The 26,962-nt window shown below is 42.5% G+C and overlaps 1 protein-coding gene across 5 annotated transcripts in view; it reads right to left on the reverse strand.

Moving 5' to 3' along the window:
* Nucleotides 1-5,872: 5,872 nt before the first annotated feature.
* The window catches only part of NAMPT (nicotinamide phosphoribosyltransferase), a 64,853-nt gene continuing 43,763 nt past the window's right edge, over nucleotides 5,873-26,962 (reverse strand). The window contains exons 8-14 of one of the 5 annotated variants that reach the window (XM_054018469.1): nucleotides 26,701-26,820; nucleotides 23,089-23,106; nucleotides 14,921-14,968; nucleotides 14,144-14,284; nucleotides 13,050-13,184; nucleotides 9,855-9,876; nucleotides 5,873-8,774 (exon numbers count right to left, since the gene is read on the reverse strand). In XM_054018469.1, coding sequence (XP_053874444.1) covers nucleotides 8,719-8,774; nucleotides 9,855-9,876; nucleotides 13,050-13,184; nucleotides 14,144-14,284; nucleotides 14,921-14,968; nucleotides 23,089-23,106; nucleotides 26,701-26,820 — 540 coding nt within the window. In that variant the 3' untranslated portion in view covers nucleotides 5,873-8,718. The remainder of the gene's footprint in view (nucleotides 8,775-9,854; nucleotides 9,877-13,049; nucleotides 13,185-14,143; nucleotides 14,285-14,920; nucleotides 14,969-23,088; nucleotides 23,107-26,700; nucleotides 26,821-26,962) is intronic. The other 4 variants (XM_054018488.1, XM_054018460.1, XM_054018478.1 and 1 more) reach the window with 4 other exon arrangements.

The raw sequence follows: 26,962 nt of genomic DNA on the forward strand, positions 1-26,962 counted from the left end.
CTCTCACAGATTAACATAGGTGTAAACCCTCACCATGGGATGGGTAATTGGTTAAAGTAACCCATAACTATAGATAAGGCTACAATGTAGATTTCATTACGTCATCCAAATCAGAACAAAGCCGTTCTTTTATTTCTTCTGTACTGTTCATGGTTGGTGCATAAGCCCTGATAAGAGTCGGAGAGTTTGAATTTCCAATGGGAATTCATATAATCATTAGGCGTTCATTTTTGCCCACAGGTAAGTCCTTCAGTGATTTTAGGAAACTGGTTTAATGGCAAACCACTGTCATAAATTCCGTCTTCCTCTGCTGATTTCCTTTTCCAAAAGTAGGTGTTTCTTTAGGGAGCCTTTGTTTGCAAGGCTGGTTTTACTGAGGACAGCTATATCAATGCTGTATCTAGCCCAGTCCCTTACAATTAACGCTGTATTTTTTTCTGGTCTTGATGGGTTGCTCCGTCCATTAGGATCCATATGTTCCATGACCCCACATGAGGGCTTTTGCTTTTTTTTTAAGAGAACAACCTCTGTGTGGATGATCCACCAGTTGCAGTGACCTGGCCAGATTAAAGGTGGAAGGCAATGTTTAGGGCACTTTTTCTAACCCGTGCCCTTACTTGGCTGAGCAGTGCTGGCCTGAACAACGGCTGTTCAGTCAGCTGGGGTGTTGCCGAACATCCTTGCTGCCCAGGATTCAAGTCTGAGCGACCGGCGTCCTAGGTCATCTGCATGCAGGTTTATGACTATGTCTCCCAGTATTCAGCTATACTTGTCACTTCAGCACTCGCCTATCGCCACTGAACTGTCTTAGTGATGCCTGAATGCCAGTAAGCAAGGGTTTTTTTTTTTTTTTTTAAGTGGGAAGACCATTGTGCAGGGCACTCTTACTCTCTTGGCTGCTGAAGTTGAAGATCAGTGGCATGAAAGGTCACGGTGACTGGGAATTTCATTAGCTGCAGTGGATAACCACTGACATCTTTTCAACATTGCTTTGACAAAGGACGTTGCAACACAACATGATGTTCACACTCCAAATTGAAGGTTATAATACAAAGTAGAGCCCCTGAAACATAATGGAGTTCACAAACGTTCATATAGCCCTACTGCAACTGCAAAGAAAGACAAGATTCTGAGTGTAGACTGGCAGCATATTAAGTTGTGCAGTATTTTAAATGAGACATTTTATAAGATTCCCTCCTCCAGCCCCCAAAATGCAGTGCTAATCACAATGCAACATCTGCCATTCAAAGAACTAAGAGTCAAACATGGGAAGATCAAATGGTCATCATCATTCTGTGTTTTCTTGATTTAAAGAAAGATTTCTAAAATCTTTGTAAGGGCAAATCAAACTTGGCTGCCAGTGAATCATAAGGACTCTAGGATATTGCAAGAGGCTAGTGACCAAGGGAAAAGTCAGGTACAAGAAAATACCAGATTCCAGCAGAGGTGTTGATAATCTTAGGTCAATACACACCTTGACAATTACCTTTACCGCAATCATACAGAATGCTCTGCATCACCACCACTATCTTTTAACACATAAGCATTGTGATTATGGGCAATGGTAGCGGAATAACAGCATTACAAACTGTGCAGTCACCTTCTGTATTCATTGGAAAGTAGATTTCCTTTGACATACTGCAGGGTGTTGTCTTAATCTGCCTGTAGGCAGGAACCCATTGTAACAGAGGAAAACCCCTGGAATTAGTTCCAGTACATGAGAATTAAATATTTACTGTAAAGAATGGGTCAAAAGCTGAATATGCATAACTTGTCTTAAGATACAACTGTCACAATGATAGTCTCCAGCACTGTTAATAGAGTTGGTATCATTGTGGGTCCAAATGAAGACACTATTGGCTTCAGTGAGAACAGCTATTTAACATACAGCAGGCATTTTAATACTTTCCCTGCTCACAGAAGGCCCAATCCTGCAGCCCTTACGTATTTACTCACACAAGCATCCAACTGACTGATGAGAGAGAGAGAGAGAGTGTGTGTGTGTGGTTTGCAGGGTCAAGCCCAGATCTTGTAACTCAGGAAGTGCCCACTTAGGAAATGAATGCAGGAGTCTTCAGGGAAGTTTTGTCATGCACTAGAATGGCTGTAAATTTAACATTCTTTTAATATGTTTTTTAAAAGTTATTTTTACACAAAGAGGATGAGTGAGTTTATATAAAGACAGCAAACTCCTCTTGGTATCTCCAGTCTCTCACATTCACCTGCCCCTTAGCAAGGCAAGGGGTCAGCTTTCTCTTTCATTTTAACTTAAACATTTGCTTTTGTCTGCAGAAGAAGAGACTGCAGAATCGTATACATAGGTGCAACTTTCCTCTTTGCCCTGTGGAGAATTATGACTGCTATGAAGACAGATGATTGTCCTGAAGTAACATCATTTGGAAGGTGAGAGAGGTTAACTAATTCAGGGGCAACCAAAATATTCGGGAAGAATGGTATAATTAATGCAGTTTAGCACTGTCTTTTTTAAACAAATGAGTATCTACAGAGGGCTTGAAAAAAAATGGGTCAAGTTTAGATCAGGGTGTGTTAACCAATTACCACCTTTTTTCCAGTGTGGACACATTAAAACATCTTTGACATCAGTTGAGCAGGTCCAAACATATTGTAGGGGAAAGTTTAGGTTAGACTTCAACCAGTTCAATTGAGGTAAAAGGCATAGGAATACATCCAATGTTAGGGAAAAGGCCCTGATTAGTTCAAGGTTAGTTAAACACACCCTGACCTTCTCTCAGCCCTCTTTTCTAGTGGAGACACACATGTACTCGCAAGGTTTCTCAGACCAGCAATTGATCCTCTTGGAAAATTTGGAAATTAATATCTTATGCTTAAACTAAGGTGACATCTTCAGCAGACAGCAGAACTTCCACCCCGGAGAAAAGAACATTTCAGCTCTATTCTTTCCAAGGGGCAAACCTAGAAAACTGTAACCTGGAACTCCTTGACACACACACATCCTTGGTTAAAGAAAATACTTACTTTTAGAAAGAAAATTTAATGTTTGGGAAGGGGGAGCAGGAATGGAAATTTTAGAGACTGATATTCTTAGTAACAGCAGAAGTTTCCTCACATCACCGAGCTGAAATGGCTTATCCATGTTCTGGAAGGACCACCTCCAGATATGACAGTAGCTCATTTTCCAAGTTTTGCTAATTGTGGTATGGGTTTGTGTGAACACTTATCCATGACAAAATGGACCAAGACCACATCCCCTTTCATATAGGCAACCAAACAGCTGTCCCATGAAAACTTCTAATAACTACCTTAACATTCTAAATTTAAATTGGTGACTTAATAGCTGAAAGTTTTCATATTTCATCAGTCCATCCCCTGATGGGCCATTTAAAAATCACTAAGAGAGGTTAACTGTGTTATCAGTAAGGGGAGGAAAACTGACTGAACAGAATGCTTAGAGCTCACAACTGCAATTACAGTACATCTGATACATATTCCTTATAAAGAGGAATGAGGCTAAAGATGTCATATGAGTTTGTCATTATGTGCCTTGGGAGACAGTGGATATAGATACTCTTAAGTGCAATGTCTCCCTCATAGGGACTCTACCCAGTCTCTCTGGGCAAGGACAATCTTTCAGGAGACGATCTTCAGGCTTCAAGCAGGAGACTTGGGTCTATAGGACTCTGTTGGGGTTCTCCAGGTCTGAAGAATGTATCGTACCGCCACATGGAGATGCAACCTTCACAACCTGAATACAGGTTTTCTATCCGCCAGGAAACATCACAGGGAAACCAAGAGTAGCCCACGCACATTAACTGGAGCAACAGTAATGGGAGTCAGCAACATCACACACATGGCGGGCAGTTCACCCTGAATGAGTTTAAATAAACCTGAAAATAGGAAGGAAAAAAATGGCCAGTTATTAACGCCATTGCAATGACACGAATAGAAAACCCCATAATCCACACATCTCTCTGACCCCCAAACACCTCCATGGAATGGAGCCTCCTTGCACAGAGAATAATTCCAATACCTATTTGTTAGCTAGCATTACAATGGACTCAAATTTTGAGTCTAAAAATGCTAGTAGCCTTGTAAACGGCAGAGCCTGTTACTACAGATGTGGGACTCAAGCAAAGGTACATGAAACAGGAACAGGGTGGAGATCTTTCAGGAAATGTGCGCTAAGGCGGCCATACAGCTTTAGACAGTCATAAGCTGTTACCCAGATCCACTTATTTCCTTCTTCTTGGCCAAAGTGATAAGCCAGGTGCTTCCTAGAAGTAAAAAGTCACACAAGTTATTATGTTCTGATCTCCATTTTTGTGCATCACGGTAGGTCTCTGGCCTGGTGTTTTCCTCAAAGTTTTAATTGGCAATGAAGAGAGGCTCTTTGGTTGCTTTTGTCAACAGTGCAGCCAGGGGCTTGCAATGGACAAGCTGAGAACGGCAGCTGAGCCATCCCATTTCTGCAGGAGCTTCCATAGCTGACTTCGCATCAGCCTTGCTCCTCTTGGAAAAAGGCACCTGGCTTGAGTCATACACTGAAGAGGTGACCTCTTGTTGCTATAGCACTGAAGCCATGAAGTGCTCCAATCTGAAGGCTCTGGGGTCTAGCTTTGGTTCTTAAGTCACTGTTGCAACTGTATATAAATTTACATGAGCCTTTCTGGCACTGCAGGGCTCATAAAAACACAGGGGCTAGAAAAACAAACCAGCCAACCATCTTAATTCTTAAACTGTATATTCATTATGCTCGTTATAGCTTTACTTTAAAAAGACAGTGAGCTGTATGGTCCTAGCTACAGTACATAGTACATATATTCTTTTGAGAAACCATGCTCATAAGACTGAAATGTCTAACCATAAGCGGCCCGTTATTGTAGGCCAGAGAAGTCACTAAGATCAGGGCTGCCCTTTTCAAAATTCTGTACAGCCTCATTAAGAGAGCTTGTAATCATAGGGCATGTGCATCAGTTCTTTAAGCTTCTGCAGGTAGGGCACAGGGGATTCCAAAGTGACATTTTCTTTCATTTTTATGAAAACGTTATACTTAACGCATTTAATTTAGGGGTCTGGCAATAAGCATTTTACCCCATAAGCATTTACATTACATTTTTGATGGGGATGGTTAATGTGCTTCTGAACAAGCTTTTCAGCAGCTTTATTCTGAAACGGTCAAGTCCCAAGGAGAGGACATTCACTTGACTCAGAATTGTGTGAAATATTAAGGGTGATAAGCCCTTGGGGTTTTTATACCTATATCTGGCGGCTGTATATCAAGATCATGGAAGAGTGGTCCAGGTTCAAGTACTGTACATATAAAACCTATATGTGGAATAAGGTGCTACAGTAGGGATTTGCTCAAGTCCTGTAACAAACATGGGATGCATGTAACCCGCCCCACCTCCTTCCAGAATGTGTTTTAAAGTCTAATACAGAAATGTAAACCAGTGATACTCAGACTTCAGCGGTTCATGAGCCAAATTAGTTATAAACATTACCCAAAAGAGCCAGAGTACTGCAAATTCATTGTTTCATTTACTATTTAGATATATATACAATCCTCACAGCAAAATGACTGACCAAGTATTATTTTATCAATTACAATTGGTTAACAACATAGTAAAAGCATCCTGATTGGTTAATAATTAAAATCACACCGTTTTAATATCATGTTCTGCAAAGAACTGCAGAAGATGCATTAAAGAGCCACTTGTGGCTTGCGAGCCTCAGTTTGAGTATCACTTATGTACACTGTTCACTTTGTATGGTTATCCTATATAGCGGATTATCATGGCACCTCAATTTCACTCTGTCCAAACTGCTGGCAATGGGTGCACGTGGAAGAAATCTGATGTCCAACATCACAGGTTAAAACAAAGTCAAAAGGATATTAGTGTTTCACTACCAGAACTAAACTTTATTTCCATTTTATTACATATTTGTATTTGATGTTGAGTACATTTAACATACGATTTAAGTGAAGAATATTTACTCTCCACTAAGCAAGTTAAGGAGGAATGTAAAACTAGAAAAACGGTTTAAACTTTACGTTTTGAATTTTGGCAAATAAAACAATAAATACTTTTCTATTTTCTCCTCAGATCTTCTAAGATGGATCTTGTTACAAAAAGATTTAGCATCAGTTTCATAGCCATGCATCTCAGGAAAAAATAGTCATAAAATCCATTTCTTATGCTAAATACTGGTTACAAATAAATTAGAGTATTAACACAAAACGTCCAACTCCTATTTTTTAAATACAAACACTGTACTATAATTAAATGGGGATAATTAAAATCTCAATGGCTACAAATCTAATTATTTAAAGCAAACCCAAACATGCTGTTTGCTTCAGTATGGAAGAATTACGATATTGTAAGGTTCAAGCACGGTAATAGGTTATATCTGACATCACTATCAACCCTTTGGTGTCTGGGATGTCAACTGCCAATCACTTGGTGGCAAGAGCTGAGGATTGACTAGCACCAGGTGATTAAAGTACTAACATTATTTTAAAATGAATGACACGACTTTCTGAAAGTGACATGCACAGCTTAGGGAATTCATAGAAAAGTCCCAAATAAACTGAAATCTAGATATAATATCAAACAGTCACTTGTGTACTTCATGGCAGACAAAAAGAAAACAGTGCTTTCACAGCATATCCCCAGCTTTTAATTACAAAAATATCAGTTATGGGTAGTCAATAGTTATCAAAATCTTTATTGGTACAGGATGAAAGCAGTTTTTTTTTAAACCATACATCATAAAATTCTCTAATACATATCATATGGAGGAGTGAAAGTCTCTATTCTATTTAACTGTTACTAATTCTATCTCTGGAGTTAAAATCTTTCCTGACCAAATAAGAACAATACGGGTAACTGCAACAGAATGCAGATCCGGGTGTGAAAGGTCAGTGTTTATCATCTTACTAAAACTCTACTTTTTGAAATGATACATCACCGAAGTGTATAATCACATACAGTAAGAGTGAAAACATTTTTTAAACAAATAAAACAAACGATTGCGACTGGGCTTAAGTATTTTAACTTCATATCCCGGAAACATCCCGGAAACATTACAAGCTCTTTGATGTGGCCCTTTTTGGTGTGACAGTAAGAACAATAAAGTATGGCTTTTTAAGCTTCCTTCAAATAAAAGTATGTTTTGTATTATTTGTGGTTGGTCTAAATTGTTTGACCTTTCTAAACCATTTGCCCTGTAACATCACTTGCTAATACACTAGAGCCAGAACCAAATGCAACGCCTGTACAATGGTCAGTGACTTAGTTACTCTTTAGCATGGATAACGTTACAGAAACCATTGCTTTTCTAAAAAAGGAGGGATTCATTTTCTCATAAGAGCCACCCTACAGTACAGTCAAACATCTGAAAACTTGCTATGGTTTGTCAAACAAAATCACTGACAGCTTTGTCCTCCAGCAGGTGTTCAAGCAAGCATATGCAGAGAGTGAATAAAATCAAGCACAGCTGACTAAAAAGTACCTTTCATATAGTTTGTTTTCACAATTATCCCTCTGTATCATGTCCCCCCTTCGGGGATTCATGTAAAAGAAGTTTGTCTAGCATAATATTTTATTAAAGTTGTTTAACAAAAAATAGTTAAACATATTTATACAATTTAACATCCAGTCTGATAAAAGGCAAATCAATGAAAAAAAATACAAAAAGTAAAAAAGTGCACTACCCAGTCCAGTATTTCACTTTAAAGTCATGTCACTTACAATATATGAAAAATAAACCCAGAAGTATAATTACTTTAAAATACACCGCTTCCATATTTATCAGTATTTTACACGTATATTCTGTAGTGGAAGAGGATCTCTCTTAAAAACTTTACTCTTAAAATATTGAGGTGCATATGCCAAGTGGACTATACTTGACAAAAGACAAGTTGCAGTAGAGAATTCTTTCAAATTTGGCATTCCATTTACATACCATACACTGCTAGCTAGGCCTATACGCTTATAGTACCTAAAGATTCCAGCAAGAACAGTAATTTTCTTTAATGTAGAATGACTACTACAGATAACTACAAGGAACAGTGAGGTCAGCAATTCTATGGGTCTTAAGTAGGTACAAGTCCTGATTTAACCTTCAAATGGTACAATGTCACAAGAAACTTTAAGGCCATTTTTATTTGCTGATTAATGGACAAAAGGCAATGATTTTTCCTCCAAAATATTTTCTTGAAAGTCTGTGCTCATAAAAATCATGAAAAGTTGGAAAGACTTAATTATTGAAACTTTAAATATATTTTACACAATCTTGTTTGTACAAAAATACAAGTTAAATATAAACAAAGTAATCATGATAATTTTATGTAAATCCATTTTGTGATATTCTATTCCATATAAAAATGTTTCTCTGCTCTGTCTCATTTGTGAAAAGATCAATACCAGATTGAATCACTACTGGCAAAGGGCCCTAAAAAGCACTCTTCAGCATTAAATAGATTTTACATTTTAAGTACCATTTCCTAATTTAATCTTTTCTAAAGACTGGTGCAAAAAAGAAAAGAAAAAAGGTAGTATGTCCATAAACCAACAAATAATTTGGCTATAATGTATCATAAAACACAAACACACAGATCTGTACAACAAACTCATCAGCTATGCAGTACATACTCATTACACAGAGACATGGAATTAAACTTAATGAGGTGCCACTTCTAGTTCATTGTCCTTCAGTCTGGCATTTTTCCTTACTTCGTCAAACGAGTAAGACTTCATTACCTTTCCGTTCTTGAAGACCGTATGAAGGAGATCCTGTAACAGATACCACTTTGTTTCAGTGAACGTGAAATAAGATCTCTTTCAAGAAGAGATGCTGAACTCACATCTATACTAGTTACACTGTCAGATGTAAACATCTATATGATCCTGCAAACACGTATGCACTGCTCAACTTTATATATGAGTAGCCCTGTAGACATCAATGTGACGTACTGATATAGATGTAAAAATGAGCACCTACATAAAGTGTTTGTGAGATTGAGGCCCTAGTTGCTAAGAGACTAACTTTTGTGTTTCTATTTGTAACACTAGTATTCTAACATTATTAAAATCTTATAAATATTTCAGCCATATTATGCATGTGTAGTAGTGTTTATAGTAAAAAAATTAGTATATACAATCTCAAAATAAATTAAGACATCAACCTCTTGTGCCAGGCCACTGCGGAAAGCACATAAACAGAGTGGGGAAGATATTTTATACACACTGCTAGAGCAATTAATAGGAAAGGTGAAGCTCACTTGACCAACACCCGAGTGTAATTCTGATATTAGAACTAAGGGTGCGATCTGACATTCACTTCCCTCAGTGTGCAGAGAGACCAAAACATTTTTCCCCTCTGGAATGGCTATTGGAAAAGCTGTTTGCAGCATCTCGCAGAAATCTCCTTTGCATATATCCTCGTATTAAACAGAGCATCACCAAAAGACACAAGCTGTAAGTTAGAAGTGTAACAAAAGCCAACTCTGTACAGAGTGTTAATGTGAACAACACATCCCATCACATGGACCTGCAATTTTAGTCAACCAGGCCTGGGAAGCACAGAGTATTTTGTATTCAGCTTCCATCTAGTGACATTAATGAATAAGCCACTTCAACACAGTAGGCAGCAAATCTTTCCTCCTTACCCATTGTACTTGCTAGAGATGGAGGACCATATTTTGCCTGATTTTGAACAGACTCAAAGCTTTAGGGGTCCTGAACTGTGTTGTGATAAGGCCTACCTCCTATGATTGAAAGCTAGATCCCTCCAGGATGGACAAGTGTGTTACTCTCTGGGGCTCAAAGTGTTACCAAAATATACCACCTCCTACAAAAGTGCCATGCAAATACCTGTTCTCACTTTCTGGTGGCACTGTAAATAAGAAGAGGGCAGCATTATCTCCTGTAAATGTAAACAAACTTGTTTGTCTTAGCGATTGGCTAAACAAGAAGTAGGACTGAGTGGATTTGTAGGCTCTGAAGTTTTACATTGTTTTGTTTTTGAATACAGTTATGTGCACTTTCACGACAAAAAGATTGCACTACTGTACTTGTATGAGGTGAATTGAAAAATACTATTTTTTATCATTCTTACAGTGCAAATATTTGTAATAAAAAAATATACACTTTGATTTCAATTACAACACAGAATACAATATATATGAAAATGTAGAAAAACATCCAAAATATGTAATACATTTCAATTGGTATTCTATTGTTTAACACTGCAATTAATCGCGATTAATCGACAGCCCTTGAAATTATAGATCTGTTTGAGAAATCTAAAGGCAAGTGATATATGTGCCTTCCTTGCTTGCGAACAGGCAAATCTATATGACTGCACCTTTCTCTTCTTCTTCAAGATACATCAGGCAGCTTTTATGAAAAAACAGTTCTGCAGTGAAACGGTGTTATTTAGTTGCCTCTATCCTCACTTGCATGTTAGTGTAACCTGGAGAATAAAGATTCTAAAAATCTGTGCATAAATACTACTTAGGAAATTTCCTGTTTACAGCCACTCTTTATCTGGAGACAGTTAATTGATCCAAAAAGACCAAAGGATTGCATGACTTCTCCAATCTCCCACTGACTCTCCCTCCCCAGAAACTGCCCTGCCATTGTACTGTCCTGCCAGCTGCCATATGCTGCTGACAATTCACACATTTGATCCCTTTATAAGTGCCCCTAGTATTTGTACACAACTGCCTGTAAAGGTTTTCTTTAGAATGTGCTAGTGCCTGTTGTGATCACCTGCACCAAGCGTAACATGTCTAGTAACTCATGTCTTAACTGCTTCCTCAAAATAGTAGGGTTAACATTGAGAAGAAAGTGGCTACTGGGTGAAGCGGCTGCAAAGACAGGAATGGTCACGCCCCCTCCAAGAAAAAGTCCTTTCCTCAGTAAGAAATCAAAATCCAATAATCTGATGTTTCTTTGCCAACCAAGCACTGTGGCAATTCAGAAAGCCTGGGCAACAGCTGATAGCATACACATCTCTCACCACCTCGCTCTCCAATTTAAAACATGGCAACCAAATATTTCCTCTCTTAGCACGCATATCACAGCCCCTGCATATATCCCTTCTATACCAAATTCAGGAGCCCATATTAAAAGTCAAGCCAATGCATAGCTCTCAGTAGTTGTTTCATCCTGCATTCAACTCGTATCCTATTGACTTTGTATCTCCCCTCTTTGCTGCACTCTACATTTGAAACTGCTTCTCTTGGCCTATCCACTAAGTCACCTCCTTCCTCTCCTTCAAATCTACTGAGCCTGCTGCTACTGATCAACTACAGCTACCCGTTCTCACCTCTTGCACCCAAATGTTGTTTACTGTCTATCTGAACATGACTCAGCATTCCAAAAGGCAGTGAACTTTTAAATCCTCATCAAGTATTATGAATACATGCAGTGCAATGAAATGGCTAGAAGCTAGGAGTGCTGGATTTACTCTCTGATTTGCCCCAGATTTAGCTCAACACTTTGGGCAAGTCATTTAATTTCTGCTTTCCTACATCTGAAAAGTGGAGAAATACCAACTAGAAGAAGCGTTTCAAGGCTAGTTTATAAATCCTTGTCTGGAAGTCTCTAACGGTGGTATTTTTTTAAGTGCTCAGAGTGGGCATAATTCTCCTCCCTCTGAAGTTAAGGAAGTTTTATCTCAGATTTCAATATGAACAGAATTAGGCCTACGCCAAGTGCTTTTAAAAATTCGACACTAAACCATAATTAGCATAATCATCAATAATGTAACATTTAACCCATAGCAAGTTAGGCAGTTCTCAGGTGTTACTTGGCATCTGGCCAATTTCCTTGGTTATTTTGGGACTACTAGGGGTGTGATGTGCTGGAAACAGGGTGGGGGGGATGTGGCTGTTTGAGCAACAGCCCGACACTCTCTGCTAGGGTGGGCCTTCTAATGTACCCTGCTTCTCCCTACAGCTGGATCCTGCCTCCTCCCCTCAAATTAGATAAGAGGCAGGAAGGGAAAAGCAGATACCGGGGTGCTGAAGTGGGAAGATAAAGAGTGGGTAGGTGCAAGTTAGTGCAGGTGTACAACACCCTACTGGGGATGGGATCATTTTGAAAATGGGAAGATGCGAAGAGTCCTTATGTTGAGAGAAATTGAAAACATCCCCCCCAGCCCCTTTTGCCTCCAAAATATCTAGGAGGAGTGTGCTAATGCTCAGTGATTCAGATCAATTCACTGAGGAGGTCTGCAGTCATCTTACTGGTAAAACTGGTCATTGAGGTCCCAGGTACATCTTGGAGAATACACTGGATTTCTGTTGTGGTGGGGGTGGGGGTGGGTGAGGAAATCAGTGAAATAAGATGCATTTACTGAGATATTCTGTGGCCTCCAGAGTACAATGTCAAGGGATTAATCAAAGTTTATGGCACAATTAAAGTTTTGAGTTTAAAGTTGTAGACGACTTTAATGCAGTTTTGAAGGCTATGCTCAGCGATACAGTATATAATGCCACACACTGCAGATATAGCATCATAGACAGAATGGAGCTAAAAATGGTTTGAGAACAGGACAAGAACAGCAGCTTGGCTTTTATGAACATACCAGAAAACCTTAATTTTTTAAAAAGGAAATAGATGAGGACATGCTCTCTAGAGGATTCTTTACCAGAAACTGGATTTTTAAAAATCCATTTAAAAAAAGACTCCAGTTGACAAAAGATATTTAAATATTGAGGGAGTATTACAGAGGTTGCACTGTAAGAACATTCTACATTTCATCAACAGACTATTCAGATCTGGGAAAAAGGCAGACAATTTTTCCCATTACTTTCCTATAATCCCAACTGAAAATACTAGAGAGTAAAACTAAGTGATAACTACAATGCTGTTTATACTGAATTTGCCACAGATGGAGCTTCTGAGATTATTTGATAGAGGTTATTGGTCGAATATAAAGAAGGCTGAAAACAAATCTCCAAAACAAGCTTAACTATCTAAGCTACTTTCTCTCAGTTTGGGTTAGCACTGGGAATGAAGTCATCTACTTCTGGTGAAGAGATAAGTCAGAATACATACATGACCATATTCTTCAAGATCCCCCTTGCCTTCCTCTAATGTAACAAAATCTCCATTGGGTGTCCTATGTAAAGAGAGTCGACCTTTCTTTGACCTTTTGTTAGGATCCGCTACTGGATCCTTAAAGACATTCACCTGGAAATCAAAGTGAGAAGAAGTTAGTATAAGAAGAGATATTCAAATGAGAGCTCATGCACATCATGCAGATGGTGCTAACGTGATTGAAATATGAAGCAATACAAATACAGTAAAACCTCAGATACAAACACCAGAATTACAGACTGACTGGTCAACCGGACACCACGTGAAACCGGAAGTAACCAACCAAACAACAACAAAAAAAGCAAATACTGTACTGTGCCTGTATTGCATGTTAAAGGTGGGGACATGTGGGCAACTGTCCCTGTCCCCACCACCATGCGCGAGGCATCCACTTACAGCTAGGAGTTGAAGATGCTGTGAGTCGCAGGCAAAGCTGTGAGCCCCGGCTGCCAGCCGAAAGCAGCTGGAGCAGGAGCAGCATTGGGGTCTGCAATGCTTTCCTGTAAGCCCTGGGTGTTGTTTTCACCTCCCCTCCCTCGGCCAATCAGGAGTGGGACAAGCTTCCCCAGAAAGAAGCTGCCTGCAAGGAAGCTGCCTAGCTGCATCTGGAACCTGGCCCGGAGCGTGAACTGCTGGAGCCAGAGCGGCGTTTTGTTCGGAGTTACGAACCTTTCAGAGTTATGCACAATCTCCATTCCCAAGATGTCCATAACCAGGGGCGGCTCCAGGCACCAAGCACGTGCCTGGGGCGGCAAGCTGCGGGGTGCAGCCTGCCGGTCACCGTGAGGGCGGCAGTCAGGCTGCCTTCGGTGGCGTGACTGCAGGAGGTCTGCTGGTCCCATGGCTTCGGCGGCAGGTATGCCGAAGGCGCGGGACCGACGAACCTCCCGCAGGCATGCCGCCAAATCCACGTTACCAGCGGACCTCCCGCAGGCATGCCACCAAAGCCTGCCTCGCTGCCGTGCTTGGGGCGGCAAAATACATAGAGCTGCCCCTGTCCATAATTCGGAGTTCATATGTGATAAAATGAGTGAAAAAATTAGAGGTCATACCCCAAGGCCATTGGTCACCACATAACTGCATTTGAAGGAACAATTCAAGAGATCCCTTGTTAATTTCTGCAGCAAAGCTCCACCAGATCCAAAGGAAACATTTTCAATACTCCATTTATTCTTCTTCATTCCCTCCACAATCTGATAAGAAAAAGAAACAGTGATAAAGGAATGTATTTTAAGAGCTGGGCTGATAAGTGCCATTTTCCATAATTTGTTATTGCGTATTTTGAGAAGATGCTCTTTTACAGACAATGAAGCCAGCTAGCATTCAGGTTCAAGAAGATATATGTAAAATATTGTCAATACCTGGCATGCTGTTTGAATTTTTAATTGATACTTTAGTCTGAGAGAATTATAAAATGTTACTGCTGGAGAACTGTTATCTGCACTGTAACATGCAATATAAAACACCACCCCCCTCCCTTCCCAAGACAAGAGTAGTACAGTAATGCAACACCCAGCCAATGCAACACCCAGCCACAGAGCCCTAAAGCATACTATTTATTTGCCCAAACTTAATCCTTCGTGGTGGCATTCAAGAGCCTTCTGATGGTTGTCAAAATTGTGGGCCAACTCTAGATTTCACAGATGCTCAAGTTATATATTGCGTTCTGAAACAATGTGATCATTTCACCCACAAACACCAAGAGAGGGGCTTTGCTTGCCTCTACCCAGAACTGCAATAGAGCAATTCTTCCTAAGGATATGCAGCCTAGAATTAGTTGTATTAGAGATTTCTAGGATGATATTCAAGTGGTAGAGCATTTGTTTTACCCTCTTCTTCAACCAAAGTTCTTGAGCGATTCTTGTTTGGCATCTTTTCTGAGAGTTATCAGAAAAAAAGTTAAATGCAATCCCATCAACAGACAATTTAAAAACTTGCCATAAATAAGGTCTTCTCATAACACAAGAATCCTCTAGTCCAGAGTCATGATTGATGTATTAGCCCTACCCACAATGGCCAGAGAAGCTGATTGGTCAAAGATCTGTTTTCCTGAACTGCTCCCCTATATGAGCTTGGAAAGCATGTCACAACCCAGGTCAAGAAACTTCCAGTGCTTGGAGCCACCTATAAACACACTACTAACCAGAGTGCGAAAGTCCCAGATCAGAGGATTCTTCTGTTATGAGGGGACAGTTTACATTTAAATTATGTTACACTAAAATTATTTACTCTCTCACACAGACAATCCCTAGCCTGAAGTTGTGACTGATGAGAAGTGACAACCAGGCCATCCAGAGAAAGGAAAGGGGAAAAGCTAAATGAAAAGGGATTAGGGAAGACTATGCAGTGTTGTTGTAGCCATGTCAGTCCCAGGATATTAGAAAGACAAGGCGGGTGAGTTAATAGCTTTTTTTATTGGACAATTTTTGTTGGTGAGAGACACGCTTTCGAGCTTACACTTAGGCCTTGGCTACACTCGCGGATGCACAGCGCTGCCGTGTAGTCGTGCCGCCAGCGCTGCAAGAGCTCTCTCGCAGTGCTGCAAGTACTCCACCTCTCCGAGGGGAGTAGCTTGCAGTGCTGCGAGCGAGCGTGCAGCGCTGTAGGCGCTGATTACACTGGCGCTTTACAGCGTTGCATTCGCTGCGCTCGGGGGAGGGGGGGGGCATTTTTACACCCCTGAGCGCAGCAAGTTGCAGCGCTGTACAGCGCCAGTGTAGCCAAGGCCTGAGCTCTTCTTCAGGTCTGGGAAACATGCTCGAAGTGTCACAGCTAAATACAAGAACAGGAGTACTTGTGGCACCTTAGAGACTAACAAATTTATTAGAGCATAAGCTTTCGTGGACTACAGCCCATATGCATCCGAAGAAGTGGGCTGTAGTCCACGAAAGCTTATGCTCTAATAAATTTGTTAGTCTCTAAGGTGCCACAAGTACTCCTGTTCTTCTTTTTGCGGATACAGACTAACACGGCTGTTACTCTGAAGCTAAATACAAGGTGGAACAGGTTGTTTAGCATTAGTTAACACACATTTCAAAGGACCATTCAAGGTGAAGTGGCCAGTTAACACCCCTCCAGTCACAGGGAGGAAATTAAGGAGGGAAGGGGGGGAGGAAAGGAAGGTATTTAGTGGGTTATAGACTGTTGAATGATCTTTGAAATGTGTGTTAACTACTTATGCTAAATAACTTTGTATTTAAGGGTGTAAGTACCTCCTGATACTTCAGTGTAAGGTTGTCTCACCAACAGAAGTTGGTCCAATAAAAAGGTATTACCTCACCCACCTTGTCTCTCTAATTAGGGGAGAATGGCAGACTAAAAGATCTAGCAGCCCAAAGCAGCAAGATCTTCAGCAGCCTTTTCAGGATATTTAACATGCCCAACTTTCCCGCTGCATGATTTGTTCAGGGCCTTAACCTATGACAGGGAAGCCTGAAGGTTGTGACACTGAACATAACTGTTTGCAGAGCCTCCTTTAAAGGAGAGCTCTAGCAGAATGATGGGACAGTACAAGAAGGGGATACCCTGTCCCAGGGATAACGTTCAGACCATGGCAGACCTTGCCAGCCAATCTCAGGCCTGGTCTATGCTACAAAGCTAGGTCGATGCAAGGCAGCATATGTCGACCTAGTTGTGCATGTGTCTTCACTTAAATTGGGCTACTACCAACATAAGTGCCTGGTTACACCTACTTAATAGCACCACCTCCCCGAGAGGCATAGAGCCAAGGTTGATGTACTTAGGTTGATGCAGTGTGAGGGTAGACACTGTGTTACTTACATCGACCATTACTGGCTTCCAGCAGCTAGAACAGGCAGGACGCACTGGATCTCCTGGGCCTGTGGGGAGAAGAGGCTGTGCAGGCACAGCTCTGAACCAGCCATAGAAACGTGGACATCTATGAGTAGATTGCTCTATGGATGCGGGAGAAGGCCTACAACAAGGAGCAGCAGCATGCGTACCGGAAGGCCAACAACTGATCTGGTACTGAGTTGCAGACCTGCCACTTTGCGGAGGATAAAATGCAACTCCTTGTGAGAGACCCCACCCCCACCAGCACTGTGGATACCTCAAGGAGTCCAAGTCACAGGCCCTTCCTGTGAACTGCAAGGAGGAGGAGGTAGAAGAGGAGGAGTATGGGGGACAGGCAACTGGGAGGATCCCCCCCAAAAGTAGCAGAACATCTTTTGACTTCTCATTACATTTACTTGTGCTAGAAGAGGTAGTGGTACAACCAAGAAAGAAAGAGTTGCTATCTGCTTTTCATTCTCCTTTAGACTTAGGCAGGGAGGGGGTCCATGTGGAGCACTCTATGCACAGGAATGTCCCATAAATCCTCCGGAAAGATCTCGATGAAACTTTCATGGAGGTACTCTGCAATCCTCTGCCAAATGTTTCTAGGGAGAGCTGCCTTATTTCTTCCACTGCGGTAGGACATTTCCCCACACCATCCAGTGATAAACTCAGCAGGCACAAGCTAGCAGCATATGGGCCTGGGCAGCATCGGGTCACCAGCAGCAGCTGTGCTCTCTCTGCCTCTGTTACACTCAGGAGTGAGATATCAGCTAAAATCACCACCGCCTGTGGAAAACAGTGCCAGTATCATAGAATATCAGGTTTGGAAGGGACCTCAGGAGGTCATCTAGTCCAACCGCCTGCTCAAAGCAGGACCAATCCCCAACTAAATCATCCCAGCCAGGGCTTTGTCAAGCCTGACCTTAAAAACATCTAAGGAAGGAGATTCCACCACCTCCCTAGGTAACCCATTCCAGTGCTTCACCACCGTCCTAGTGAAAAAGTTTTTCCTAATATCCAATCTAGACCTCCCTCACTGCAACTTGAGACCATTACTCCTTGTTCTGTCATCTGTCACCACTGAGAACAGTCTAGATCCATCCTCTTTGGAACCCCCTTTCAGGTAGTTGAAAGCAGCTATCAAATCCCCCCTCATTCTTCTCTTCTGCAGACTAAGTATTCAGTGTCATTGCCCAATACTACTAGAATCATGCAACCAAGCTATTACTACCTCATTTCCCCTTTCCCGGGTGGGCCATACTCACCCTGGCTGGTGCTGAGCAGTGCACAAACAATCGCAAGCAGAAGTGAGAACAGAGTGCTTACAACTTTTTGGGAGCAAAGGGAGTGTTCAGCATCTTAAGTTTTGCTTTCCCTAATGAATACACTAACAACAGTACCTTTTTGTTTTATCTGTAGCTGCTGCCATTGTGGCCTTCAGGTTCTCCCCCGCCGCACCTGCAGAATGCCTGAGTCAGACAAGCAGGAGAAAGAAGAGTCCTCATGGTGACACATTCCAGGAGATCCTGCAAGCCAGTGTGGCACTGAACAATGAGCACAGGGCCTAGAGGATCACCATTGCCAACAGCCTGGAGAAGGATGGAGTGGAGACGAGAAAGATGCAGGAAAAGGAGAGGGGACATGCAGTAGGACATACTGGGACTTTTCAGGAATCAAACACAGATGCTGCAGACTCTAGTGGACCTGCGGGTTCAACAATTCTGTGCTCGCCTCCCTCTGCAGCCCACTGTGAACTCAAAAAATTGGGTAGAAAGCCATAAATGTTCCTCTCCACGGAAATCTCCACTCCACTCTCCACTGGGTAGAAAGCCATAAATGTTCCTCTCCACGGAAATCTCCACTCCACCCAGGGACCCTGAAGACAATCACATATACAGATCTGCGAAAGCCACAGGTGGTATATGTGTAGCTGAAATGGACATGAATGCTTTTTCCTCTTCATAAGTTCTGTTCTCTTAATTTCTTAAGTTTTAAATGTTTTTTAATTGCCTCGGTTTTTGCACAGATTTTGTTCAGAATGAAAATTTTATTTTTTGTAACATAATTCAATTCATCATTAGGGCTATGATTTTTCCACGGAGGTGGCAGAAGTCACAGATTCCGTGACTTCCAGCGACCTCTGACTTCAGCCCATAGCAGCTGGGAGTGGCAGGGTCCCCCTGCCGCTCCCAGAGAGCTGTGATGGTGGTGGGGCCCCCACAACTCCCAGCCACAGGGGACAGCTAGGGGACCCTGGAGCTCTGAGCCCCCATAGGCAATGCTCCCAGCGGGCTCCCCGCTGTGGGCGGTGTGGGGATCCTGCAGCTGAGCTCTCCATTGTGTCACGGATATTTTTAGTAAAACTCACGGACAGGTCACAGGCAATAAAGAAAAATTCACGGAAGCCTGTGACCTGTCCATGAGTTTTACTAAAAATATCCGTGACAAAATCTTAGCCTTATTCATCATTATTAGTTCACAACATACGCTGGCTGGTGCTGAGAAGTTCTGAAAGTGACCAGTTACCTATTACTACTGCGCAGTGTCTCACGACTCCAAAAGATCATTCACAAGCAATATTAATAAGTGCATTGACAATGCACTGTTCCTACATATACAGCTATCACCACACAATTCATACTGGGCTGCAAACAGGAGGGCCAGGTAGAGCACACTACACCAACACACACTACTCACTATTAAAATGCTATTTCAACACCCCCCTTAGTTGTATAGCTCTGCATTGAGCTCTTCTAATAGCCCTTATACCTGGCTGTTCAAATTCAGCAGACAGCCACTCCACCTGCACCTTGGTGAAAACTTTTTCTCCTTTGCTTCACAGATATTATGCAGCACACAGTAGGCAGCTATAACCATTGGGATATTTCTCTCACCAAGATCCAATCTTTGAGTAACCACCTCCAGCAACCCTTCAAATGACCAAAGACACATTCAACTATTATTCTACCCCTGCTGAGCCGGTAACCAAAGTATTTCATGGTGCTATTGAGGTGTCTGGCTTCATGCGCCTGGGGAGCAAAGGGAAGGCTGGGTTCCCAAGGATCACTACTGGCATTTCAACATTGCCAATGATAGTCTGCTGGCTGGGAAAGAAAATCCCTGCTTGCGGCCTTCTGAACAGTCCTGTGTTCTTAAAGATGTGAGCAATCATGCACCCGCCTTGACCAGCCCAGAGGGATATTGGTAAAGCATCCTCAGTGATCCACCAGTGCTTGCATAACCACAGAAGAGTAGCCCGTTCTCTGATGTACTCTGTGGCAAGGTGGTCTGGTGCTAAAATAGGAATATGCGTGCCATCTGTCACCCCACTGCAGCTCAGGATCCCCATTGCTGCAAATCCATTACTATATCCTGCACATTGCAGAGAGTCAGAGTCCTGCATAGGAGGCACTTAATTGTCCTGCACACTTCTGTGACAATAGCCCCCATGGTGGATTTACTGACTCCAAATTGATTACTGACTGACTGGTAGCAACCTGGCACTGCAAGTTTCCACAGTGCAATTGCCACTCACTTCTCCACTATCCTTGCAGCTCTCATTTTGGTGTTCCTGTACTGCAGGGCTAAGGCGAGCTTAGCACACAGATCCAGGTCTGTGGCCTTGCGCATCTGAAAGTTCTAAAGCCATGGCTCATCATCCCAAACCTGCATGACAAGGAGATCAATCCCACCAGTCACTGCTTGTTTCTCTGGCCCAGAACCAGTCCTCCAGCCGCTCCATGACCACCACCACCAACCTTGAATTGTTTCTCGCTGTGTCCCACAGCAGTATGCTCTCCAAGGAATCGTCATGTTCCCTGTGCTGCTTCTTGTGACTGTGCAAATATTGCAGGATGGTGTGCCCTGTGCTTGCAACATTCATAACAGTACAGAGCTGTGCAGGCTCCAGGTTTCTATCAGAGATGGCCAAAACCAAGTATGCCCATGTGAGTTTGTGCGATTTTGAAAAGGCGGCGCAAAAATTATGGGACACCGATGAAATTATGGGATGGAGAATAATGCATTCTGGGAAGTTGACCCCATGTTCCTAGTCACCCCTGCCCAACTTGTTTCAGCTCCATCATGCATTGCCAAAATTCCCAAGAGACAGTGCACTGGAAGGTGGCGAGTTGCACAGCAGGATACCCATGATACACCACATTCTGCATCGATACAAGTGCTCTTGATGAGTATGCACACCACTGACACAAGGAGCCAACTACGCACGTGCACAAGCAACGTACTAACTGCAGCCGCTGTATGCTGACGTAACTTGAGTCAACCTAAGTTTGTAGTGTAGACATGGCCTCAATTTAGAAGTGGACCATCCACATAGAGGAACACTAAAGTTCTAGACTTACTCTTACAGGATAGGTTTAAGGCTTAAAGCCATGACAGGGAAGCCAACAGGTAATGGTATAGGAAAAGGCAGCACACAGCACAGCAGCTGAGACACAACTTCTCAAGGTTATGCTCCAGACTTCTTCCCACCAGGTCTTTAGGGGCAACATCTCCCTCTAACACACACATCTCTTTAGAGAATTTCCCCTGCCTCCGTTACAGCATATACAGATTCCTCAACCCGATAAGGAGAAAGGAATGTCAGACCTCCCTGTAGTACTTCAATTTAACGGAATCTTGAGGCATCCTGAAAATTTCTCTTTTATACATCTAAAAATCATATTGGTTTTAACAATGAACTTCACATCCTCTGGTGCCAATGACTAGGGGATTCTGATTTGGATACTACTTCCTAGAGAGGAGTATGAGCAGGAAGGGAGTCTCCTTCCTTGGTGGATTAGAGGCTTTCCTAGAAGCCATTTGTAGAAGGGGAACCCGAGGAGGACAAATGATTCAGAGTTGTTAATTGGGTCTGAATGAGGGAGATTCTCCAAGAGCCTCTGGAATAACTGAAGGAGACAAGGAAAGGGTAGGAAGAAGAGCTGTTTGTGCAGACTCCCTTCAAGCACAACCTCCAAAAAAATTGTTAGAAGATGACCATGAGCAACATCTCATCCAGGAACATGAAGCAGCCTGGGAGGACCAGTCATTCTGAGGGGACACTCCCAGGTTAACAGGCATTACCAGTGCAGAGTGGCATAACTGGGCTCTGCTTGACTGTTGTAGTAAGAGTGGGGCAAGAAATCACAGCTGCAGGGTTGGTCCCCTTCAACCAGCATCCAGCCACATGCTTCACCCCGTTCTGTCCATGGCATCCCTGGACAGTGGGCCTTCTTATGCTGTGGACACATTCCTCGATTACCTCAGCTGATGAACAAACACCTTTGGATGAAAAGTTGGCTTCAACCCATCCACAATCCCATCATGAGGAACCTTCATTGGTCAGAATGACCTTGAGTGGGGGGGGTATAGTATGACCCTTGCTTATGCTATAGCAAAGTTCTGATTCTACCACTGACCCTTCTGCTGAGATCCACATTTGGTGCTTCCAGAGAGGAGGAGGAGGAGAAGCAAGTAGAAGAAGAGGAAGGAATTACTTCCACCAAAAACCTCAAAGGTCTGCAGCCTTTCCCCAGAGCAATGCCACACAGAAGTTTCTCATTGTGGTGGAGACAGCACGACAGAGGGCGTGTTGTACTTTCCAGCTCATACAGAGGGAGCAATTCAGGTGTCCAGATTTTGATCAGCTAACCCAGGGGTTCTCAAACATCATTGCAACGTGACCCCCTTCTGACAACAAAAATTACCACATGGCCCCAGGAGGGGGACTGAAGCCTGAGTCCACCCACGCCCCACCACCTGGGTGGGAAAAGCCAAAGCCCAAGCCCCATGGCCCCGGGCAGGGGGCCCCAGCCAAAGCTCAAGGGCTTCAGCCCCAGTTGGGGGCCTGTAACCTGAGCCCCACCACCCAGAGCTGAAGCCTTTGGCCCCAAGCAGTGGGACTCAGGCCCCAGCTTCATCCCCAGGCCCCAGTAACTCCATTAAAATGGGGTCCCAACCCACTCTGGGGTCCTGACCCACAGTTTGAGAATTGCTGAGCTAACCATTTCCATTGTAGGCACCGTTAGTCCATCAGTCATGATCCCAAACTAAAGGATTCTCTAGTATGAGAATTTAAAGAGGTCTGGAAATTGAATGCTCAAAGATAATCTCTTGAAGGTCTAGTATATTTTGCAGTTAGCAGATTGCAATGATTTAAAAGTGAAAACATCAAAATAAGTCAAAACAGAAGGTTCCTTACCTGTGCTACCAGTATCCCCTATTAAAATAAAGAATTTTAAAAATCCAGTATACACTCTTCCTGCTGTTTTTTTGTTTTTGTTTAATCTAGTTTGGACAGTGAACTAGACTGATCAGTTAATTTCTCATTCTAGGTTTTCATAGCATGCCCATCACCACAGTACTGTATCTGGTACATGACATTGTAGTTACATTTGAGATTCCAACACGGATGTGGAACGTTTAAAGTTAAAACAAACTTTCAAGGAGTTTAAAAGTAATCACTATGAATATGTATATACAGATAAGATCATGTAAAACTATTTTAAAATGTTTTATTCTACATGAAACTTACATTTCTACATGTAAAATACTTGAAAGTGCCTCTTTAAAGCAATCCCAGCATTGATATCCTGTACATCAACATGGGAGATCTGGGGTTATTGAAACAACGGGAGTAAGAATGCCTTTACAATTTTAAATAAGTATAAACTTGGTTCTCTTATACCAAGTGTTATGACATTTTGTTCTTGTAGGTAATGCTATGCTGCTAAAAGGCTCACGGTGGGGAAATTAGTACATATATTTTTATATCCTACATATTTGGGATCTGAATAGGAAAGAAATTTAAATACAGACTTATCCCTTGTGTCCATTTCCTCTCACATTAGGTATTAGAAAGAACTTTTCCTGTCCTCTTTACACCTTGCAGCACAGTACTGAATCTCCATATACTGAAGAACAAGGTCCCACCCCCCTTTCTCCATAAATATATATTTTAAAGACTGGTCATGATTTTGTGATAGACTAGTATCTAGTTGCCTCCTAGAATTTTGTCAGGTTAAGGAAAAGTCTTACCAGAATCTCACTGGCTTTCTTCTGGAAAGACTCTGAATTTACTGGGCCAAATTAATCGCTGGTGTAGCCCCATCAGAGGTCAATGGAGTCAAACCAGGAATAAATATGGCCCAATATATTCTAACTCTCAATTGAATTCTGTTTAACAATCAGACAATGTTACCAAGTGTTCAGTAGCTATGTATTAAAGAGAGGATACTACTCCTGGGAGGATTCTGCGCCACTGTGCATGCGCAGAATTCATGTGTCCCCCCCCCCGATTTTTTTGCTTTCCCACAGAAAAATGACTTTCTGACGGGGAAGCAAAGCGAAGCCACAAGAGCAATCATGCGACCCTCCCCAGCAGTATGTTTTGGGTGCCCAGGGCTGCCAGCAGAGAGGAAAATCACTGTGGGGCAAGGGGTGGGACTAGGGAAGACCTGGCTGGTGGCTCCTACCCTGTGCCGGGCTCACCTGCTAGTCCTAGCTGGGGAGGATGGGACTTCCTCTTCCCCAGCACAGCATCTGGAGCCGGCTCAGACCCACCCCCAGATTTCTCTCCAGGCTGCAGGAAGCTCTGCAAACTCCTCACCCATCGCTCCTTAGCTGCAGGGAGAGGGATCACTGTATGCGGAGCTGCTCCCCCATTCACACAACCCCCATGCATCCAGACCCCCTCATGTCGAGCCTCACCCCCCCCACACACTCAGAACTCCCTCTCCCCCCCACCCCCCCTCCCTCTGCACCTGGACCACCCCGACGAGCCATCTGCACCTGGATCCCCACTCTACTGAGCCCCAATCAGCTGCACCTGGATCCCCACACCCCATTGAGCCCCACTCCCCCAGCATCTGGACCCCCCACTGAGGCCCTCCCACACCCAACCCCCCCGCTGAACTCTATCCCCTTCCCCACACTCAGATCCTGCACTACTGAGCCCCAACCAGCTTCACCTGGACCCCCATGCAGAGTCCCATTACCGTTGCACCCAGAACTCCCCAACAAGCCCATGCGCATCCAGATTGCCCCAAACAGAACTCTCTCAACCCACACCTGGATCTCCCAACACTAAGCCCCTCCATATTTGGATCCTGCAGGGCTGAGCTTGCCTTCCCATACCTGGTGCACCTGGCACACAGGGGTAGGGCCCCGGGGTGTTTCTGGGACAGGCTCAGTCCTTGCACTGTGTCAGGGTTGGGTGCAACCTCACTGCTGAGCCATGTCTCCGGAGGGAGGGGGCGGAAGCTGCAGAGCGATATCCTACCTCTGTGCACCAGTGGTCTATCTTCCCCAATGCCATGCTGGAGCCTCCACATGTATTTGACAAATAAAACTTGCAGAATTTTGAAATATTGTGCGTAGAATTTCTATTTTTTTGGCACAGAATGCCATCAGGAGTAGAATATCCAGATTCAGTTATTTCATGCTTGCTGTTATCACAGTTGTGCATTATACAGAAAGACTATTCTCGTCAAATCACTCTTTCCATCAAACACACCAAGAAAATCAGATTTGTTTTTCCAGGGCTGTCATGGCACGAGTTTGTTAGCTGTTTTCCATTACAAGCCCATCTTCCCACCAACAATTCTGTTACTCGATATCCCAACTATCATCCTCTCTCTGAGGATTTGTCAGTGAGATGTAAACACCTTTGTAGCTTTGTTGTTTGGGTTCATGTTCATGGATCTCAGATTATACATGCAAATGGTTTATCAAACTGAACAGATGCATGATTCCCACCAGTGTGCTACTGCTTTACTCCCCACTTCTGTGGTCTAGTTTCTCTAGTCCTTAATTCAAAAGAATGCAAAGCTGCTCAGACCTGGTGAACTGGAGTTCCTGTGTGTACTTTTAATATCTAAGAGGTTTCACTGAACTGAGTATTTCCTAATTTATTTTGTAGCACTGCATCAGTATTTATTAAGGTGAAGACGATGAATACCCTGAGCAATTCTGGTATTCATTTTCAAAGCAAAAGCATTAATCCTGTGATGGCCTGACTCTTAACATCAAGTAACTAATGAAGTGCAGAAATAAGATTAACCAATCCTGCTCTGCACTGACTTCCACCAGATAAGAGCAAGTTCGTCACTAGAGTTTTCAGGAGGTAATAAAAACTTTGGCTTCTACCTTGCTGAAATTGTACTTTTTAATTTTAACAGTAAAAAATTATGTATCCATCTATCAGACTATCGGGCACCAGTAGGTTAATGTGGTATAATTTTGCATAAAACTTGGATTACTCAATTATTCTCATCAGCTGGGCTTTTAAAGATGCCCCCCACCATCACCATATTTTATACTAACAATGGTTTGTAGACACTTTTGCATTTGCTTTCAAAAGTATCTCTTTCAAAAAGCACAAGTACACCTTGAAAATTTGAATGCAGACATATTTAATTTACAACTTAACAATTCAAACTAGTTAATTACTACTGTTGCCACAGCGCAAGTCATGACTGGCACACTAGAGACAAATAAAAGGATAGATCTTTGCCCTGAGTTTAATCCTAATTAGTTTCAACATGGGAGGGATTAAAGTATACAATGAGGTGATGAGAGAGAATAAAAATTACAACCGTGAGATTAAGAAACATATTTTAGGTTATGCACGTTTTTTTTATTCCTCATGTGATTTTAATAAATTAATTTTGTGTGTTAGGGTTTGTGGGCAGTGTCCAGAATGAAGGCTAGGAATGGGTCAGTAAAGAAACATTAACATCTGACTAGTTGTAATAGACTCCAGATTAAAGGAGGACACTGCCAATTTCATCTGATACATTAAGAAAATTCATACCTCTTGCAGCGTGTTGATATCCACACCATCCCCCTGAATAACTCTGATATAAGGAGGCAACACCTTGTAGCCTTTTGCATTTTCTACAACAGGGAACTTCTTTCCTAAGATCTCCAAAACCTGTAGAAAACAAAATGGAAGCAATTCTGTTTCTACTTCTCCCACTCTAGCAAAGTTAAACACCAAATCTATTAAACTTAATAGAATTAATTTTTGTTAGCATTTTGAGTACATGGCTCAGAGCAAAGCCATGCTGTACTCT

The sequence above is a fragment of the Malaclemys terrapin genome, chromosome 1, assembly GCF_027887155.1.
Source record: "Malaclemys terrapin pileata isolate rMalTer1 chromosome 1, rMalTer1.hap1, whole genome shotgun sequence".
NCBI classification, from domain to species: Eukaryota; Metazoa; Chordata; order Testudines; family Emydidae; genus Malaclemys; species Malaclemys terrapin.